This window comes from Triturus cristatus, chromosome 8 (genome assembly GCF_964204655.1).
Source record: "Triturus cristatus chromosome 8, aTriCri1.1, whole genome shotgun sequence".
Classification (NCBI taxonomy): domain Eukaryota; kingdom Metazoa; phylum Chordata; class Amphibia; order Caudata; family Salamandridae; genus Triturus; species Triturus cristatus.
This window is the reverse complement of record NC_140591.1, coordinates 197,787,104-197,803,988: the sequence shown is the minus strand read 5'-3', so window position 1 is coordinate 197,803,988 and position 16,885 is coordinate 197,787,104. Positions and strand designations below refer to the sequence as shown.

The 16,885-nt window shown below is 45.7% G+C and overlaps 1 protein-coding gene across 1 annotated transcript in view; it reads right to left on the bottom strand.

Annotated features, from left to right (window-relative positions):
* RCAN1 (regulator of calcineurin 1) overlaps positions 1-15,914 on the bottom strand; it is a 311,716-nt gene extending 295,802 nt beyond the window's left edge. The window contains exon 1 of the mRNA XM_085621329.1: positions 14,835-15,914. Coding sequence (XP_085477455.1) covers positions 14,835-15,035 — 201 coding nt within the window. The 5' untranslated portion in view covers positions 15,036-15,914. The remainder of the gene's footprint in view (positions 1-14,834) is intronic.
* Between the last annotated feature and the right edge of the window lie 971 nt (positions 15,915-16,885).

Below are 16,885 nucleotides of genomic sequence, written 5' to 3'. Positions count from 1 at the left end.
TCTTTTTGCTTAGCGGCCTGTCTCCAATACACGCCTGGGCTGGGTGACAGCTACACATTGTCCATTCCTTCTAGATAGCAACAACACAGGTAGGACTTGGTGGAAAAGGGGATACATCAGCATTATTCTGCATACTTATAGTCTTCCTGGGCAGAGAGAGGGACAAGGGGTTCCCACTTAAATTTGAATAGGTTGTGTTCTTCCCTCACACAAAGTGCTGAATTACCCCCTACTGGTCGTCTGGAGCCAGGCCTGGACTGAAAGGGATCCTTGTGCACTTCTAATGGGTTCTTTTGAAGTCACCCCCTACATCAAAAGCATTGTGGAGTATAACTCCTGGGGCTCTGACCCCATACCGTTAGACCCTGCGTGGGACTGGTAACCGTGTAACCTGATGATGCTGGCTCTACATGTGCACGTTGCAAGAGGACTGCTGTGCTGCCAGGAAGAATTACCATTTTGTTGACTGCATTGCTTTGTTGACCTGCTGCCTGCTGCTTGCTGGGCTGCAGGAGTGACAAACCACTTTTGCAGCTTGCCTAGGTGTGCTGGCCTGCTGCCTGCTACCTTCTTTTTGCCCTCATAAGTTCTCTCCAAGGGATTGTTGGCTTGAACTATGCCTGCTGTAGCCACCCAGCGCTCCTTCTCGGGCTGCTCTGTTTTGTGGTAGAGGAGTTCTGACCCCGGTGGCCCCAGACCTGCCAGACGTAGGGGGCATTGGCTATTCTGCATTTGAGGGGTGACACCTTCGGAAAGCCCCGAAAGAGGCGTGAAACCATTTGCAGACACTATAACGGTATTGTGTGGATTCTATTATTAGAATTTCACTGAAGTGACTGTAAAGAAGATAATAGAAATGCAGGTGCTCCTGTGCCCTAGTGTTTCCTGATGAGGCAAGCGCAATTTCACTGCAATTTACGTGATTTACCCTAAAAACCTGCATTACTTGCAAAGTATTTATTGATACATATTGTTTTGGTCTTCTTGTTTTTATGCACACTATAAAAAGCTATTTTTCTATAACCCTGCATGGAGTCACTTTTGTAGTGTATTCATTGTGTCACTGTGTGAGTGTGTTGCACAAATGCTTTACACAATGCCTCTGTAGTTAAACCTGCCTGCTCTGTGCCAAGTTACCAGAGGGTGAGCACAGGTTATCTTGGTGTGTTATCTGACTTCCCCTGACTAGAGTGGTGGGTTCTACCTGGCTGGGGTGCCTACCTTAGCCAACCGGAAACCCCATTTGTAACATTGGTGAGGATAGGACTTGCATTTGAGCGATACCATAGTAACTCACTGTTTCACTACAACTCTACACCAAGGAAATTTTGTGTTTTTCTCCTGTTCTTTCACATTGGTCTTTTTTTTATTTTAGTTACTCCTGCTTCATCTACTTACACATGGGACTTTTGATCTTTGCATCAGTAGTAGAGTACCTTCCCAAAATAGAGTCAACCGTTGATCTTGATGACCTGTTGTTGTACAATAAGGAGAAGTTGAAGGCTTTCTGCAGCGAGAGGGGACTAGCTATGGATAGGGAATACACTGAGCTAGACCTTTAGAAGGCCCTGTAAACTTTTGCGAGGGCGCACATGTAAACTGCCTTAAAAGAGAACCAGGAAAGTGATTATTCTAGTGAGGACCCCTATGGAATTCTTAAGGATCCTAAACCATGGAATTTCCTGGAATATTCTGAACCAGAATCCCAAGAGGGCAGTGGCCCTGGGGAGGATGAGAAGGAAGAAAATGACTAGGCACTTGAGGTGGGAGTAAAGAAATACATTGAAAAAAGCATGAGGGTTAGAGGAGGCAATGGACAAGCTGAGGTGGGGGGTAATGGACAAACTGAGGTGGGAGGCAACTAGACGGAGCACACCGGTGGGTATTTGGGCTGGGAAGCAGCACATGAGAGAGCAAGCAAACACATGCATTTTTATGAAGTGCTGGTAGAAAAAGTACTACATTGAATATGAGAAGTTAAATGATACAAGTCATCCATACAAAGGATGGTAAAGAAGCTATGCTCCATGGGAGTAACAAACTCACAAAGAGGACGGAAAGCCATTGAATAAGCAAGCAAATGAAAGTGACTGAGAATAAAGTCAACCTATGGAAAGAAGTTGGTTGGCTCAGACCTCACTGTAAGCTGTGGTACGTGCGACAATAAGTCTTTCGACAACAGACAGCAAAAAGCTGTCTGTAGATGAGACAGCCCTGACTTTCAGAGTGTAATTGATGCAAGGGTTAGAAAATATAAAGGTGCAGGTAGAATTAAGCCAAAGGTGCCAGTTCTTGTTAAAGTCCACACATCAACAGTTCTCTCTGGCACCCAGTAGCAGAGAGACACTTCTGTACCTGCAGCTCAAAAGTGTGTCACAATTGTAGGAATACAATTTTGAAATTAAATATATACCTGGAGGAGCAAACTTTAGGGCTGATTGTCTGCCCCGGATGACACTCAAAGATGATATGGAAAACAAGGTGCATCATGATGAAGTGTTGTTACCGTAATAGATGCATCAGAGTACACTATTGGATGCATCACTGAGAAGGAATGAATGCAAGCATATGAACGTGATGAAGTACTTAATCAAGTTAAAGTTTATCGTACTAATGATTGGCTACCTATTAAAAATATGCAGTAGTGTTTTGTACCTTATCAACAAGTCTCATCTGAATTATCTATTGAGAATAATGTAATCACTAGGCAATGATCTTTTGTATCATGTACATTAATTGAGAAACTTGTGAAATCAGCACATAAAGGACATCAAGGTACGTCTGTCTGAGTAGGTAGTTCTGATCAGGATTTTTCGCTTTTTGAACACCTGATTTTGTAGCTTTTACTGTGGGAAAGCCTCGTAAGCTTGGACTCACCCACAGTAAACTTATGATAAAATGGACTGCATGGGGGTTCCACCAGTGTCCGCCTTATGAGATAAGGCCACTGCGCTGTGCCAGGGTAAGGGGCACCAGACTGGTTAGATGTGGACATGTGTGTGCACCCGTGCAAGGGCTGTGCAGGGTTGATATCTGGCGTGCGCAGCCAAGAGCTGGGTAGAGATAGAATGGTGTGGAAGGGACTATGCAGAGTCGGGTGGTAACATGGAATAGGCCTTATAATGTGGGGAGACACGTGTAAAGGATAGTCCGTGTGCTTTACTGTTTCACTGTAGGAACACTCCATTATACTCCCATGGAGAAGGAGACCACATGGGTTAGTTTCAGTTCCCTAGGGCTTACAAACTCCAGACACGCACCAAGGTACACTGTAAGTTGTGGCAGGTGGCACTGTCAGTACCCTGTGTGCGCTCGGCACACTGTGTACTGCTGGGCGACTTAAATCTGCACATGGACTCGACAACTGACGCCGATGCATCTAAATTACGGGACATTACCGAGATGCTCGGACTGACCTTTTTCATCGATAGTCCAACGCACGTGAAAGGGCATACGTTGGATTTAATCTTTTCCACTGTGCCAATTAAGGTGTCCTCCCCTTTGCCGGTTCTATGGTCCGACCATTATTTAATTAATTTCGTGTTGTTAGCTGAGCACCAGACGAGTCAAAGAGCTCATAAGGACGGGTCTCGTCAAGCTAGAGCCTTTCACCTGGTGTCAGCTGATATGCTCGCTGACGCACTCCATGCACATCCTTGCATTACGACTGGGAACTTAGAAGTCGACCTGCCGCTAGTCCAGGACTGGCTTCGGACAAGATTCGAGGAGCTTGCCCCTCGGAAACCGGTCAGGACAGCCCCCTGCCAGGATTCCGCTCCTTGGTTCACCGCTACTCTGCGAAAAGCGCGCCAGGACTGCAAAAGATCTGAAAGGCTCTGGCGGCGCAGATATGCGCCTGAGGAGAAACTGAAGTACAGGGGTGCGATAAAATCCTATCACAGACAGATTGCCGAAGCTAAAAAGATCTACTTCGAGCATAGAATAGACCAGGCTGATAACACGAGCCGGGAACTATTCCGAATTGTGAAGGAATTCGTAGAGCCGGTGGCGGCCGCTAGGGTTCACTCCCATACTGAGGAGTGGATCAAGCAGCTTGCTGACTTCTTTGTGGACAAGATCCGTAGGATTCAGGACTCTTTCGATCGGGTGGGGTCCCTGGAAGTGGCTGCAGCTGTGGAAAGTGATCTGAAGGTCCTTCCATCCGCTGCAGCCGAGCTGGCGCCCACTCTTTCGACGTTCCCCCCGCTATCCTGCGAGTCCTCTCTGGAGCTGCTTTCCCGGTTGAAATCTGGATCCCCCTTGGATGCGTGTCCGGCTAAATGCCTGAGCTCGGTGGCACCAGCTATTAACAACTTGCTGAACCCCTTGCTCAACATGTCTCTGAGTTCTGGAGTGGTCCCTAAAGAATGGAAGCATGCTCTTATTCTCCCGCTCATTAAGAAACCTCTGCTCGACCCTTTACAGTGGGCCAACTATAGACCAATCTCCCTCCTCCCTGCTCTGGCGAAGGTGGCGGAGAAACATGTTCAGCATACTCTTACCACCTTTATAGAGAATAACAAACTGCTGCATGACTCCCAATCTGGTTTCCGTGCCAATTACAGTACGGAGACAGCTCTTGTGGAGGTGACCGACGCCATCAGGGAAACGCTTGATCTTGGGGGAAAGGCTATGTTGGTCTTGCTGGACCTGTCGGCGGCATTCGACACCGTCCCACACGCCGGCCTCCTCCTAAGACTCAGGGAGGTAGGTCTGCGGGGGACGGTGTTGGACTGGTTTCAATCCTTCTTAACCGACCGTCGGCAGGTGATCTGGGCTCCTCCGTTCTCCGCGGAAATGCCTTCGCTAGAGGTGGGGGTGCCTCAAGGATCCATCCTGAGCCCCACCATATTTAACATTTATGTGGCCCCTTTGGCGAAGGTCGCTGAGGCATTTGGAGCCCGGGTCATCTCATACGCTGATGACACCCAGCTCCTGTTTACCTGCAGGAAGGGAGAGGTTTTTAATGGCGACAGAATCAGAGACTGCCTGAGTGCTGTTTTTGCATGGTTTCAGCACCAGAACCTGAAATGTAACTCGGATAAGTCCGAGTTGCTCTTTTTTGGCTGTGCTGAGGACCCTGGCTGGAAATCGTGGTGGCCTTCCGACATGTTCCCCCCTGAGAAACCATCTGCCCAAGTAAAAAATCTGGGTGTGGTATTTGACGACAGTCTTTCTTTTCGTCCCCACATCACGGGCCTGGTGGGGAAATGTTTCGGTATCTTGAAGATGGTGAGGAAATTTCTCCCACTGCTTTCCCTTCAATATCGCAAGAACATCGTGCAAGCACTTGTGGGCTCGCGTTTAGACTACGCTAACGCACTTTTCTCTGGTCTGCCTAAATATCTGGTATCCAGATTGCAAGTTGTCCAAAACTCGGCGGCCAGAGCCATCTTTGGCCTTCCACGGAGAGCCAGTGCCTCTCTACTGCGCGGTAGGCTGCATTGGCTGTCTATCCCTAGCAGAATTAGTTTCAAGGTCCTCACGTTGGCGTTTAAAGCCCTCCACTGCATTGGCCCAGTTTACCTCAGGAAGCGGATTGCTCTCTACGTTCCCCGGAGGAGTTTGAGATCTGCTGACCTGGCTAAAGTGGAGGTACCAGTGATCAAGCGCGTGCGGATGGGAGGCCGGTCTTTCCAGTTTATGGCGGCCAGTTTGTGGAATGAGCTCCCTCTGTCACTCCGCAAGGCTAACAATCTTCTGGCCTTTAGAAAGGAGCTCAAGACGCTCCTCTTCCCCGCCTAACCAGTGGGCCTACAGTGTTTCTGCCGCTGGGTTTTTCTTGGTTGTGTTCAGGACTCTCTGCCAAAGCGCCGGGACACCCGTTCTGGGTAGCCGTGCGCTCAAGAAATATAGTTCTAACATAACATAACATAACATAAAGCCATATCTGTACTGCTTATGGGTCATCTAGAAATGTCATATTACTCTGACTCAGCTCAGAACCAGAGCCCAGGTCTGGTGTAACCCTGTCAGGCTGGATCAATAACATTCCTCCCCAAGCTATAGCATCAAAGGCCTAGCCTTTCACTGCAAGCATTCCCCAGGGCAGAGGTCTTCTCTCCAAGATGGGGAGATAGGGTGAAGTTGCAGGGCATCAATCAGCAGCTGTCAACCGGTGCCAGGCACTAGGCATGCTCCAGCCATTATGTCAGCAAGTGGGGGAAGGGGGCATTTCAGAGACCATGTGGCATGAGACCCCTGGACGACGCCATCTTTAAGTATCCTAAAGGCCTGTGCAGGAAGGAGGGATCAGGGGCAGAGAGGTGATGTGTCACAGCAAGATAGGGCAGAAGTGCCATTCTGTCAGCACCTTCCATTTTCTCTTAAAAGGTTTTGCACAGGAAGAAGAGGTCTCTGGGGTGTGGTCTTGCTGAGGAAGACTGGTGCTCGAGACTGGTGCCAAGGGCAGTTGGAAGGAGGAATCCCCTGACTGCCCCAGGACTCTGGAGTGTGCCTCTATGGGAGTCCAGGACCAGTGAGAGGAAGCCTGGGCTTCTGCGCAAGGAGAGGAGAGGCCCAGAAGGAGAGCCAAGTAAAAGTCTGGCACAGGGAGCCAGTGAAGACAGCTCCTTGCTGAGTTTGCCCTCTTGGAGGCCAGGAGAGTGGCGAAAAGTGTTCTAGGCGGCTAGGGCTGGACACCAGAAGCTATAAGAAACCAACATTGGGGAAATCGGTCCACCGAGGTAGGCCCCCCAGAAGGTAGACAACCTTTGACCTTTTAACGAAACGCTCTGCTGCCGGTCTCCGATATGCCCTCTGGGTGGGTCATGTCCCGGGGATGCCCCCAGAAGAATGTGATGTTGCGGAGTTCTGATGCGCTCCCCGTGAAGGTGACTATGGGGCCAAGGATCCCAACCCTGGGCCCCGACGAAGTAAAGTTGGGGAGCGCTGTCACACCTCCGTGAAACTGCCCGACGAAAATGAAGTCGGGGAGCGCCATCGCGCGCCCCCGTGAAGAGGTCTCAGGGGCCTGGAATCACATCTCCAGGCCCCGCCTAAGAGGGAATTGTAGAGTACCGTTGCGCTCCCCATGAAGGTGGGTGGGGGCCCAGGACCTCATCCCTGGGCTCCGGGTGCAGGCAGAAAGGAGGGAGGAGTGCCATCGCACTCCCTCACAGCGGCACTCTCCCAAGTCACCGTCCGGCCGGCAGACCAGAACGAAGGGCCAGCTCCTGCGGCAGTACGCAAAAGTGCTGGCCAGGCCGGGAGCCGGCGAGAGCAGCTGGGGTTGGGTTCTCGAGATGCTCTCCAACCACCCCCGTGAAGAGGTCTCAGGGGCCTTGAATCACATATCCAGGCCCCGCCTAAGACGGAATTGTAGAGTACCGTTGCGCTCCCCATGAAGGTAGGTCAGGACCCAGGACCTCATCCCTGGGCCCCGGGTGCAGGCAGAAAGGAGGGAGGAGTGCCGTCGCACTCCTTCACAGCGGCACTCTCCCAAGTCACCGTCCGGCCAGCAGACCAGAACGAAGGGCCAGCTCCTGCGGCAGTATGCAAAAGTGCTGGCCAGGCCGGGAGCCGGCGAGAGCAGCTGGGGTTGGGTACTCGAGATGCTATCCAACATACCTGTACGGGTGGTGGCTAGGCCCCCAAGGAAGTGCAGAATGCGGCGAGGCCGCCAGTCCAGCAGCATGGCTCTCCACAGAGCAGCGGTGGAGCAGCTTCTCCCGTATACACGCTCTCTGAAGAGAGCCCCATAATGCGCTGCGGAGCATGTCACATTTTAAATGAAAACCTGCTTGTTTCTGGCGTGTAGTGAAGCCAGGAAGATGGGGTCACCACCATTTGAATGCAAAGGTGCAGGGGGAGCTGCAGGGGCAACACAGCCTCCAAAAGCACAGAATATGAAAGTCCTCACCCTAAGTCTCTGGGAACTGCAAAGAAATAACCCCTCAAGGGTTCATCCATATTTTCAAGCCTACCTAATGCTGGTACTTTCGTTATTCACCTGGGAGCTGGTGGTAAGGACTACACTGAGGTGTGAGAGGCTGAATATGGATTGTCATAGTGGAGACATACCCTGGTGGTGTAAAGGTGTAAATGCACAGAAGGTGCATTTAAGTAAATGTGGCCCTTTTGGGGACTGTAAGTCAGATGCCATATGTGATGTTACAAGTAAACTAGAAATATGTTGCCAGCATTCTTGCCAGGGTGTCTGGTTGTAATTGCATAACCATGCGATTATAAATGTGATGCCTTTTAGGGGCTGTGATTGACTTGCATCATACATTTTACCAGATATGAAGTGTACCCCTCATTCCAAGGTATGCTTAGACAGGTATTCTTGCTACTGAATTAGTTGAACAATAAGACTGGCAGCCACTGTAATTTAAGTGGGTATACTGTATGGTCAGTATTAGGTGCTCTCAGTCAGGGTTATGTGTCACTATGGCAGGTGTTCCCATGATAAATACTTGTTGAAATTCTGGGGTGGGCAGTTACTGGGGTGGTGCCAGTGGAAAGGGTCCTCAATCCAGGTTATGGTCAACCCATGGCATTTGGAGGCAAGATGATGTTCATACATATGAGTGGTGGTACTAGACCACCCTCCTGCGGGAAGGGTGGGAATGTATTACGTAATGTCAAGAAGTATTTCCATCAGCTTAGTTATATTTGTAAATTGATACACAGTATTGAGTAGTGTGAGTAATAAATGTACTCTTCCTTTTTATCAAGAAAAGCACAGACTGGACAATCAATTATTGAGTATTATTTCTGCGTCCCTTTAAATCGTGATTACTCGCCCATACCACCTCACTTGCGTAAGCCTTGGACTGCTCTGCAACTACCCTCTGAGAGTCAAGAGCTACAATGGGGTGTTTGGTTCCCAGTGAAGGACAAATGTAGACCCATTATTTGTGCAGGCCTCACAACTAATGCCTCGTTTTCCAACAGTCTGGTACAAAAATGTTACTTTGTGAACATTATTGGTGGCAGGCATGGATACCTATGTTGTGCAATATATTAAAAAATGCCCAGAATGTTTATTATCTGATAAGCTATGGAAGGTTAACAAATTGAAAACCGGAGTAAATTCTTTGCCCGCACAACCGTGGGTCAAGTTACCTATAAATTTCTCAGGACCATATAATGTTTTACAACAGGATGTGAGATTTCTAATTGTACTCATGGGTTACTATTCAAAATGGGTATCTTATGAGTTTGTGCCCATGCCCACCACCGATTCAGTTATTGATTTTTTTAGACAGAGTTTTTTGCACAGAAGAGATTACTCAGATACTTGTGTCTGACAATGGAACACATTTCACTTCAAAGAAAATGGTGGAATTTTTAAGTATTTGATAAGAACTCTCCTCTCGAGCTCTACACTGTCGCACAGCAAAAGAAATGGGAATTTATCCCACTAATGCGTTCTAGTAATCCAAGTCCTCCAATATTAACTTGTGTAATCATGAACATTTCATGGATCGTTACTTCATCAATTTACTGCTTTTTTTCATCACAATGGAGACAGGGTGATTGAATCTGCAGTCTTTATTTAAATTTTCCAATACCAACTGCACGCCACTCCAGGCTTTATACAACGGTACGAGCAGATCAACCAGTTTGAAGTAGAGTCAGTATAAAACCCAATGCATTTCGAGCCCGTTTGGCTCTTCGTCAGGGGTTGCTGAAAACAAATATGATAAACAGTATGACTAAACATGGCACTATGCACGTTGTTAAATATTACGAACAGATCATCAGTTACAGAAATCATATACCCATCTCTATATCCCTAAACGCAATACTACTTAATTTAAATAATATCAATGGCTACCCCCACACTTAACTATGCTCCTCTCCAGACTATAATTACCCCACTGTTACACTTATCCTGGTGCCATGCCACAAAAGACTCTTGCCCCCTCTCTCGTTATCCTAATACATTCAACTGTCCTTCCGTTTATCCCGGTGCCCTCTCACTTTCTGTTTTACCTCACACAAAAGTCACCACCAGTAATCTGACCTCCTTATACTGGTCTCCGTGAGTCTGCTGCTTCCTCCCTCTTCATTACTATTAGTTCGTAATCACAGCTGCACTCACTCTCATGTTCTTAAATAGACTCGCTGCGTGATTCTAAACTCAAACCTCGTGACTATAACCCCACCAATCACATGCGACCTTCCCTACAATGATAACCAGAAACTCTCTCTCCCATAATGCACCACCCAACTCTGTTCGAATTCACTTCCTCAATCAGTCTTTTGCGTCTGAATGAAACCCAAACATTCTAACTATTTCCAACTACTCTTGTGACTTAACATCATTACTGTGTCGAATCTAAATACATCAGACAAACCTCGTGATACAGCTAAATGAAAAAACATCCTGAAACAAACAAAAAATACAGAAAGAATACAACTGTTCCTCCAAATTGCGTGCGTCTAATTAATGATGTAAAAAATGCATTAAGCGAAAAAGCAAATGACTTCAAACGAATGAACTGTCGAACTTCCATGGTAATTATCACGAGTTATCTCAAACTGTTCACAATAAATGACTGATACTGATTGTACATTCTATTTCATTTGTTCTGTCTCCACGGTGATGAGTTTATATTGCGTTCTCTTCTTTTTGTGAAAAATGTCATCTCCGCCACTGGGGTGCATGAACTCCTTGAGGCGATAAATTGCGAAGCAAAAAATATATGTGTGAGACTGCACTCCTTCCCTTAATATGAAACCAAACTTTGAAACCTTGTTTGTAAATGCGTGCGTTCTCCAGTGTCCGTGGATCGCCTCCGGGCCACAGTCCATACAATGTATTTGATAAGAACTCTCCTGGCTGGGTAGCCATTGATATTATTTAAATTAAGTAGTATTGCGTTTAGGGATATAGAGATGGGTATATGATTTCTGTAACTGATGATCTGTTCGTAATATTTAACAACGTGCATAGTGCCATGTTTAGTCATACTGTTTATCATATTTGTTTTCAGCAACCCCTGACGAAGAGCCAAACAGGCTCGAAATGCATTGGGTTTTATACTGACTCTACTTCAAACTGGTTGATCTGCTCATACCGTTGTATAAAGCCTGGAGTGGCGTGCAGTTGGTATTGGAAAATTTAAATAAAGACTGCAGATTCAATCACCCCGTCTCCATTGTGATGAAAAAAAGCAGTAAATTGATGAAGTAACGATCCATGAAATGTTCATGATTACACGAGTTAATATTGGAGGACTTGGATTACTAGAACGCATCAGTGGGATAAATTCCCATTTCTTTTGCTGTGCGACAGTGTAGAGCTCGAGAGGAGAGTTCTTATCAAATACATTGTATGGACTGTGGCCCGGAGGCGATCCACGGACACTGGAGAACGCACGCATTTACAAACAAGGTTTCAAAGTTTGGTTTCATATTAAGGGAAGGAGTGCAGTCTCACACATATATTTTTTGCTTCGGAATTTTTAAGTAGGCATGGCATTAAGCATGAGAAGACACCATTGTATTTTCCTGCTGCCAATGGCTTACTAGAAAGGTCCAATACGTTTTTTAAGGAAGGAATACCGTTGGCATCCAATTTGGATGTACGTAACCATTTGGGGGGGGGGCATATCTTAATACACCTCAATCACTGTTTTTTCCCCTTTTTTTGTAGAAAGGTAGAGATGTGAAAGCAGTGCTGCAGCCATGTTTTGATAAGTCAAAGATTCCACATTCAGTGGAGAGAGGTTTGCAGAACCATAGGAATGTGGATTATTGTGTTAAAGGGAACTTTGGAGGCAGGTATAAAAGTTCAGTGGACACACCAGTTATGACAAAAAAAAAGATTTTGCAATTGGAAACTGAATTCTTGTTAAAAAGCCTAAAAAGCAAATTAAAGGTGAATCAAATTTTTCAAGATCTGCACAAATTGTGAGAATAACACGTATCCAAGATGATGAAATAAAAGCAGTGGAAACCGTACGCATCCCGGTAGAGTTTCACTCTGATAGGTGAAAAATGGCCGTGTTTTGCCAATATCAATCTGACATGATTCCAAAAGACACCAACCGTTGTATATGCAGTCCGCCTCCTGTCGCTGTATACCGCCTGCATACCGGGTTGCGTACGGTTTTTACTGCTTTTATTTCATCATCTTGGATATGTTATGTGCCTATGAATGGAGTATGTCACAACGATGCTAAGAAGCTGATGCTCTTTCACTCAATGTATGCAAATAATACTGCCCTGACGAAGCCCTATTCAGGGTGAAGCGTGTTTGGCTGCTTGTGTTTGTCTCGCACCTCAATATTTTTGAAAATAAAAAGAATCAGCAGAGACACCGAAGACTCCTTATTTCATTCCGTGGCATTTGTACAAAATAATCTTTCTTTTTTGGGTTGCCTCTCCGTACATTGTTTTCTTGTGCTATTGGTATTAAACCATATCAGGAAGAACTAATTGAAAAGAAAAAAATATATGATGTTCGTGACTGAACTACTTGGGAGTTCGACACCAAAATTCCAAAATTATTTACAAAATTGTTGTTGAAGGGAATGCTTCTGTTAAAAAATGTATTTCTAGGGGTGACACTTTTGAGGAATGTTCAAATGATGAAATGTGGATTATAATTTTTAGAGATATTGTGTTGTGTATATTGTAATGATGAATTGTTTTTATGTCTGTACTTTTATGAATTCAAGTAATTCGAATAAAGGTCTTTTGATTGATTGATTGAAATGTGGATTCATTGGTGAAAATTCTTCAATTACTAGCCCCATTGTCAAATTCTTCAAAAATGATCATCATTATGCCTGTTAAGGTTAATGATTACTATTAGATGTATCCCTTAAACACTTGTGATTATTATTGAAAGCTCTTAATGTTCTCGATCGGTTTCCCTGGTGTCAACTGTTGTCGAGTTGGGCATTCTCTTGGATTCCCTACTTGACAGCAGTGTCTCAAGTGGATTCCCGCCTGCTCTTCGTGATGTTTTTGCTGTGATTATCTTCTTTCAAGAATGAAACCTTTTTTTTCGGTTCTTGTCTCTTCAAGTTTTATTTTATATTCTCACCCCTTACAACATACTGCGAAGTGCTAGTGCTCTCCTATTCGATGTATTAGAACCCAACTAAGAATGGTAGTTACTACTTCCTATTTCAAATTAAAGACGTACGGGTACTCGGAACCTGACTTTGCCCGCCCATTTAAAGCAAGGACTCAGCCCAATGTATTTTAGAAGTGCTAATTAACAAAAACAATTTTAAAGCCAAAAATTGTACGGTGTCACATACCAGGTGTAATTTGTCCTAACCCTGTAGCTAGCCCCCCGCCACCCCCCAAAAAAAAGTTCGAATGCGTGGATCGGTGAAACAGACTCAAAAGAAATGAGACATCATGAGTGATTCGGTACTCGAACGTAGACGGGCCCCTAGTCCTGGCGAAATCCTGAATGAGCAACAACGGCATTACCCTACACCGTATGCTCTTAACAAAGGGTGCTTGATGGTCTTAATTGGGCAGATATCGGCCCCCACCCACGCACCCACCCACATTATGAAATATGATGTCTGGTACAGAATGTTCACGAGCAATCAGAAATGCGACAGCCTTTAAAGTAAACAAAACGCCCTCGAAAAAGCACTCTGCGTCCTATTGGCTCCGATAAGCTTTAGGAATCCCCCTTATCCGAAATGCGTCACTTGATCTGATGCTTACACTACAATCGCGCCACGCCTGACGTCTGTATAGAGGTAGTTTTCGGTCTAGCCCTATCGCGCTCACACGAAAAAATCAAAAACACCACTAACACAGTTGCCATCTTGAAACTGGAATATTTACCTGGACGATCTTAAAAACAATACTTTTCATCAAAAAACATTACTGGAGAGAACCGAAAACCTTTTTTTTTTATTCCGAAGTACAATTAACATGTTACATATCTGTAAATAAATACCCGTTGACTAAGAAAAAGTCAATGCTGTGTAACAAAAGTTAGAAAATAAAATAAACAAGAAACCGACAGGTTCAACATTTTCTAGTGCCTCTTTTTTCATCGTGTATCACTACATGAAACACTTGACTACAACTCTAGACTATACCACTCGATTCAACGAACTGGTGAACTTGGGCCCACTCGAGCTTCCGAGGAATCACTTTATTGTCCCTTTTCTATATCAACACGCCTCCAATCCAATGACGTTAAAAAATCTCAGACTCGCCTCCACAGTCCGCACATGCGCGGTTTTTCTTGGAAACACCTGCTACAACACTTTGCTAGAAGACCTATAGTAATACCATAACACTAAACTGCCAGTCAAAAGAGGGGTACAGCGTAATGCTGCAGTGTCATTCTGCTCTGACGCTTCCGTGCACACAACACTGCAGAATAGAGCCCAAAGACGCAGCTGTGCGTCATCATAATCCTCCAGAAAGCTCCAAACTGCAGACCGGGACCGGGTTGTATATTGCATTGCAACATTTATATAGCGTTTACTACCCGTATGGGTGTTCCTGAAGCGCTTGTGTTCGTGAGTAGCGTGGTACACCATATATGGACGTGATTGGAATTGAAAACACTGTCGCTAAATGAGAACAAAAAAACCTAGATTATGTAATCACAGGGTTTTCTAAATGGACACCACTGTGTTTTCTGCAGGGAGGCTTGACAGAAGAAGATACAGTTTAGGTACATTATAGCAAGCCAAATAGATTTGTGTGCTTTTAGGAGACAACAGGGGAAAACAAAAGTGGGTGAGGTTTTGAATATCGCCTGCATTACAAACTGTTGAAATGTTAACTCCACACAACGCCCAAAATGTAAATAACCCTCGCCAGAACACAACAGTCCCCGCCCGTCCCAACCCTAAAAGAAAGGCACAGGGAATCCCTGCAGTGCTCACCCTGCACCGACTGTCCAGGAAGAGCCTCCCGTTCAGGTTGCACGCGATGGTGGCGCTGGGCAGGGAGTGCATGTCGACCCCTTCCATGTCGCTGTGGATGAAGTTCCAGGGGTTCCCGGATTCCAAGGAGGTGCTGCACAGAAGCCTGTCCTCGAGCTGCTGCTGCTCCTCTGCCGCAGAGATGCCATCCCCTCTCTCCATGTTAACAAAATTCCGAAGGGCGGCTTCAGACCTTACCTGCACCACAGAGACCGAAATGAAGCAGAAGAAGCAGGGGCCCAGCTGCTGGCTCACTGTCTCCTTCGCAGGTGACCGGGGTAGTTATCATGCACATGTCTTGTTAGACCCCACTTCAGTAGCTCGACCCATTACAACCCCTAACTGCACAAATCCCAGAATCTCAGATTTTAGGGACAGACGCTTTTAACGCTGGTTCACAAAAAGAGGTGTTCCTGGTCGTGTGATTTGAGCCCCCCACTTACAAACCGATCATCGCAGCACCTCCGGACAGGTCAGCATTTGTTACCCAGGAAGCGTCACAAATTTTGTCAGTAATGAGCGGATGGCGTCACTACGGCGCAGGCAGGGACACATGGCATGTGGGTAATCGGAAAGACAGCAGCACCACTTGCTGTCAGTGTTTGTGTATTGCAGCTGACTGGCAAGGCAGGTTTGAAAACGCGGTCTAGGACAGACGTCTTCAAACATTTTTCCTCTGAACCCCTCCAAACAAAATGTTTTGAAGTCGGTGTCCCGTTCAAAAACGTTATCACAAGAATTAGGGGGGCGTGAGGGGCAGGGATGAGTTTAGGGTGTTGTATCAATGACAGCATAAAAAAGGTTTCTACGTGTTGAAAACTATATCAAAGTGAAGATTTATTGTAGAATCCAAATACTCGCTACAAGAACACGAAGAAACCAGAGGACGAGTCAACGGAGTCACTGCCGCCCATTAAGGAACCCACAGAGGAATGCTTCACTCTGCAGCAGTCGAATATTGGCATAACAGAATAAAGTGACCTAGCAAAGCAATGTCTAAGGAAAATAACCATACGCCACAATACATCTCCCTTTCTGCAACAAATGAAAAGAAAGCAAAACAACATACAATAAAATAGAAAATTAACCAATAAGCTTATATAGAAAATAATTATTGAACCTAGTGGGTATAACAGTTCACCTCTTTGGAACATCATCATTGGACTCCATATTAGAACCACTGGCAGTAGACGTGGTAGGAGTTGTGATTTCATCTGGCATATTTTCATTGGATCCAGAAGGTGTTGTGATTTTATCAGGCATCTGTTCATTGGAGGCAAAAGCAGAAGACATAGTAGATGTTGTCACTTTATCTGGTACATTTTCATTAATATTAGGTGACATTCCACTCTGACATGGTGCTTGCCATGTCAGACGTTTGTATTTTTATCAGACTTTTGACTATCAGAATTCAATTCCCAAATGCCATAATCATTTCCATTTCCATTACATACTCGCACTTTTGATCTCAATCAACACTTTTTGAAAAGGTTTGATACACACCACTGCTCCCATGTTCCACCACTCATGATCTCTCAACAAAACAGCAGCGCGTGAAACCCACACAATTTGCACAGCTTCCGAAAAATGGGACATTCCTTTACAAACGTTCTTAGGTTTCCAGATTAAAACCCAATCACCAACACCAAATGACATGCGGCCAGATGTACGACCAATTTAAGCCCATTTGCGCATGCTAAAATTGGTATGGCCTTGTACCAACACAATTTTGCGAGTTGCAAATGAATTGCGACTTGCAAAAAAGTGTTTAGAGACTCGCCATTTGGAAGGGGCGTTTTCTTCAAAATGGCGACTCTCTAACCCATGTACAAATGTTTTGCGACTTTTCTGGTCGCAAAACACTCGCAAATTACCACTCTCTTCAAGAGTCGCAAGGGGACCCTGTTATAATGTGTCTCAGTCTATCTTCTGCCTCTACCGTCTGTGTCATGTCTCTAGTTGGAATGTGGTGTCTATGACATACCAGGGGGTTCTATGTCAGTCATGTAGTT